The sequence below is a fragment of the Pteropus alecto genome, unplaced genomic scaffold (assembly GCF_000325575.1).
Source record: "Pteropus alecto unplaced genomic scaffold, ASM32557v1 scaffold156, whole genome shotgun sequence".
NCBI lineage: Eukaryota > Metazoa > Chordata > Mammalia > Chiroptera > Pteropodidae > Pteropus > Pteropus alecto.
In genome coordinates, this window is record NW_006437746.1 from 4,768,708 (window position 1) to 4,773,730 (window position 5,023).

General features: G+C 56.7%; 1 protein-coding gene across 1 annotated transcript in view; it reads right to left on the reverse strand.

Moving 5' to 3' along the window:
- Window positions 1–5,023, reverse strand: part of CCDC12 (coiled-coil domain containing 12) — a 53,429-nt gene that overhangs the window by 18,816 nt on the left and 29,590 nt on the right. Inside the window, exon 2 of the mRNA XM_025048926.1 lies at window positions 3,140–3,207. Coding sequence (XP_024904694.1) covers window positions 3,140–3,207 — 68 coding nt within the window. The remainder of the gene's footprint in view (window positions 1–3,139; window positions 3,208–5,023) is intronic.

Below are 5,023 nucleotides of genomic sequence, written 5' to 3' on the forward strand. Positions count from 1 at the left end.
CTGACCAAATCCACCCGGTAAGAATTTGGTTGTTATGGGGATGAATTAGGATTTATCCTGAAGAGAGAAATGAAAAATTTAAAAAGGAATTTTGATCTACAGATTCCATGCAATTCCGATCAAAATCCTAGCAAGCTTTTTTTTTTTTTTTTAAATAGACATTAACAAGCCAATACTACAATTTATAAGCAAAGGCAAAGGAGCTAGAAGAGCCAAGATTCTGAGGTCTACGTGGGTGGACAGGCAGGAGCAGAGGCAGAGGGCAAGGTGGGTGACTGTCCAGCATGGCTGCTGACGGGTGAGGTCCTGGGGTGCCTGTCTCCAACACCGCTGGAGTCCCATTTCCTCAGCCACAAACTGAGGAAATGCACTGGCCGCACTGTGCCTCTGGGCAGACAGCTGAATCTGCTCAATGGCTTCTGCAGCTGCACCTGCTCTTTCTGGAAAGCCCGCACCCAAGCCAGCACCCTGCAGTCTGGGGTTAAACCCACCGGGGTCTGGCCCCCTGGTATGAGGCCCACGGCTCTGCTCTGCCTGCCCGCGGCTCTAAGCCTGTCCAAGTCGGGAGAGCCCGCGTTTCCTGGGGGCTCCCAGTGCTGGCACGACTCCCCTCCCAGCTAAGGCTGGGCTTCCTGGTAAGCAAGGGAGTGACTGAGCAGCAAACCCTGCCAGGTTAGGGACGCTCAGAGAAGTGGAGTCCACCTGCCCATCTCGAGGTGCAGCTGCAGAAGCCAAGCTCCCAATCACCAGGAGCTGCTGACCATTCCACCTCGCCCTGCTGCCTCAAAAGAGACTGAGCAGAGAAAAGCAGATGAGCCGCACAAGCTGAAGCAGAACCTAATTCAATGTCCAGCATGTTTGGTCCCTGGGCCGCCGTGAGCAAAGGCACAGGGGCCTGAACTCGGCCAGTTGGTGGGCGCAGCATGGGACTTCGGAGGGGTCTGTGCTCCACCACGAATGGCCCGTTAAGGCCTAGCTGGCGAGAGGGTCTTTCATCCAAAGCTCATTAACAGGAACCTGGAACTGTGTCTCCTTCGTTTTCTTCTTCACAACGTTTTTATCATGAAACATCTGAAGCACACGGAGTTCAGGGAGTAACACACGTACTCAGCTCCCCCAGAGGCAACGAAAGCAACATTTTGCCATTTTTGAGAGAGTTTAGTTCCCCCTCCCTCTTTTTTTAAAGAAACAAATCACATTTGAGCAGGCTTCCTCCTGGCTGCCCCAGCCGCGGTGAGCTCCGCCGCTCCACGTGTCTGCTTACACTTCCGCTGCAGCTGCCTCAGCGCCCCTGACCTCTTACCACACACTCGCCTGCTTGTCAACAGTCTGGCTCCCTCTAGAGAATGTCACTCCACGTGGGGAGAAACTGTTTTGCTCACTGTTGCCTCCAGGGACTTTGAACGATGTGCCCTTCGGACAACCAATCAAGTCAGTTCTTACTGACTGAATATTATGCACGTCATTGTGTGTGCTTCCAAATTTGACATAAATGTTCCTGCCCTGTATGTCTCGACTCTGCAGCCTGCTTCATCCTCCACTCAACACCGTGTTTGAGATTCAATCGCACGATTCCACATTCAAGGCTCGACATTCAAGTCTACCGTATGACCCACTCACCCACCTGCTGACCAATGAGCTGCTCTTTTTCATCAAGGAGAAGGAGAGAGACTCGAAGTCTCCTTCAGCAAAGCAAAGACAGCCCAGAAATTAGGACTCAAGGCCCTAGCCAATGACTGAGAACCTAAGAATAAACTAGAAGAAAACCAAAGGTTCTCTCCACCATCACCACAGAATGGGGAAAACTGCAGGCACCCCTCTCCAAAGCGTAAAACGCTAGGGTCCCATGGCAAAGGAGCAACCACCCGGCCTTTGTCTCTGTCACCAGTGAGGGCCCCCTGAGGTGCTGGGGGCGCTAAGGCCCAGCAAGAAACCACAAAGCACAGTGCCAGGGTGCCAGCGTCCCAGCACCGCCACTTAGCCTCCCAGCGAAGCTGCTACCATCTCTGAACCCGAGTGAGGTGGCAGGGGCCCCACAGTGTACACACACGAGCACGTGCGCACACACACACATACCCATGAACTTGAAAAGGCCCCATCCCACTTGAGAAGGGCTCCTGAACAAGAATGCAAAGATGAGGGGCCTGGGGTGGGGGGTTCACTCACACTGGCAGAGGCAGCACAAGGCTGTGGCAGTCAGGAAGGCCTCTCTCTCTCTGGGTGTTGTCCCAGCACCCCCTAGGGCGCTGTCCCTCCCCTCCCGCTGCACTCCCTCAGCTCCCCAAACGAGCAGGTACCTGCACAGGCCCCGTGCCTGAAGCAGACTCTCAGGGCTGAGCACAGGCGGGAGGACACGAGACCCCTGGCACGCCAGGCAAGGACATGCTAGTACACATGTAGGGTGTCCCCAGCTCTCAGACACCAACCACATGGCCTCTCCCCACCCCACGCGCTGGTTCCGAAGACATTTCCCAAGAATTTTTGGTACAAAGCAGCTGCCAAAACAGCTCTGTGGGGGTTCAAACCTCACGTGCCTGCAACCGTGGGGGAAGGAGCTGTGTTCAGGTGACTTAGGTTGACTCAACCAGGTGACAAGATTTGGCAAAATACTCTACATGAACTACTGAGGGGGACGGGAGAGCAGAGACAAAGAAGGAAGCAGAGGCCTCTGTGCTGACTCTACAGAAAGACTGACGTGTCAAACGGGGAGAGGAGGACAGAATCCCAGGCTGAGCTCAGCACCGAGAGATGACACCGTCGGGACACGCTGAGTGGCCGGGTGGTTACAGGTAGCCAGAGCAGCCCGGCCCGGACCGGACAGCCCCGGCAGAGCTTACACACCAGCGAGTTTGGACCCGATTTTCAGCTGCTACAGAGCCGTTCCAAGCAAGGGCTTTGAGAAGTGAGGAGACAGACCGTGAGGAACAAAAGGCCGGCGGCTAAGAGCCAGATGGCCAGTGGGCAAGGGGTGCAGAGAGGGCTCCAGCGAGGGCGAAGGGTGAGGTTTTAGGTCGGACAAGGTGGAGAGGAAGGAACAGGAACAGGAAAGCGATCTGGACGCAGAGCTGGGAGGACGTGGGAAGCAACAGGGGCTGGAGGAGAGCGCAGGGCAGAGAGCTGCGCGCGGGGCCTTCCTTACCTGTGCTTCTCGCCTTCCTCCTCCCCATCTTTGAGCTGCTTGGCCTTTGGCTCCCCATCCTCCTTGTCCTGCAAAAGAAGGGAGAAAACCACCTGCTCAGATGAACGCTCCTATTTCCAGTCCATACTGCCCAGGCAGCAAATGAGGGACAGGACATCTCGGGAGCCAGCCACCCAGGCAAGGAGCAGCTTGGCGTTCCAGCCTCTGAGTGGGCACATGCCTGCTGCAACAGACAGGCACGATGCCGAAGCCTCGCCCCTCGCCCCTCGACACCTGGGCAAAATTCAAACACCCATGACCCCAGCCCAGGCCCAGGGCCACAGTGGCCCCAGAACACTAGCAGGAGGAGCCGGAAGGTTTCAGATGGCGAGAGTGAAGCTGGTCGGTGCCACAGAGGGCGCACACTGGCAGGCCGCCAGCCTCCTTCGTGGGTCTGGATAGAGCCACCACTGAGCTGGGAGACTGGGAAGGGCAGGCACCAGCAATCCAGGAGGACCTGATTCCCATCCCGGGCCAGGGGCCCCTCAGAAATGTCTGCCTGGTTCCTTAGGAGGAGCATAACTCACACTGGGACCGGGCTTATAAGACTCATCCCTGCAATGTACTCAGGGGGACAGAGGGAAGAGGAACTAGTTTCCGTGGGACACATTTCTTCTAAATCTGGTTTTGTCTTCCTCCTGCCGCCGACCTCTTTGTAAGTCGAGAGAAGTCAGGTGCATCTCAACCCTGATACAGGACGCTTGCTCTCCAGGTGCACCAAGGGTCTCAACAGAAGGACACCACCACACTGCTCTGCAGCAGAGGAAGCCATCCTGGGCTTCCCCGCTCACTATGTGACTGCTGCTGTTGGGTCAGTCACCCTGGGGACAAATGAACACGCAAGGTGTGCGCATGCGTGTGTCCGTGTGGTTGTGTGTTCGAATGTGGTGACCACACCCTCAGTGCATTGGTGAGCCCTGTCCAAGATCTCCCTGCACGTCAGAGGTGGCCTTGCGGGGGGGTCCATGTGCACTCCGTTTCCGCCATGACCTGCCTTTGCCTTTGACCTTTGCCGGAGCAGTGCTCTGAGGCGGCATGCGTAAGCCCCAGGGGCCACAGGGGACCTGCTGTGATGAAGATGAGAACAAGCTCGGACTGACACATAAACCAGAAGCTAAACAGCTGTGCGTCCTGCCTCTCCTAGGTGTTTGTGTATGCCGCTGACAACTGCCTCCCCGAGAGTGGCATTCGCTCTGAGTCACATCCTGCCAGTGTTCACCGTGGAGACCCTGAGAACACCCAGACCCCGCCATTCCTTGGCCACACATCTCTGGGGGAGAAGACCACCGAAACCAGGCTGGAGGCCTGGCCCAGAGAAAGGCTTCTGAGATGTAAACAGATGAAGATGCAGCCCTCACTCTCCCAACCCAGGGCAGCCTGGTCTCATGGGACAAGGCGGCAGGAACGAGTGACAGCCGCTACATGAGAGAGGTCAACATGGTTCTGGGGCGCATTCCTACCGAGGCATGGGTAGATGTGGATGTTACCAATGGGGACACAGAGGGGGAAAAGCCTGAGCAAAGGTGGGTGGGGTGTGGCCTGAAGAACATGTAGGTGACTGGAGTAGGTGAATGCTGGTAAGAGTGTCAGGGCAGGTGGGGCCTGTCACAGAGGGCTCTGGCCAGTGTCCTAAGGCAAAAGGAGCCGGAGGGGAGACTGGGGAGCTGCTGGAGTGGGGATCAGTGCTGGGCAGGGAGGCCCAGGGTGGAGAAGCATTCACCTGGGATGGCCAAAGAGGGAAGGAAGCAGAACACAAACTCGTAACTGACGAATGAGGGAACTCCATATGGTTCCCGGGGCTGCTGGGGCGGAGTGGGGGGGGAGCCTTCCACAGAGGACACTGAC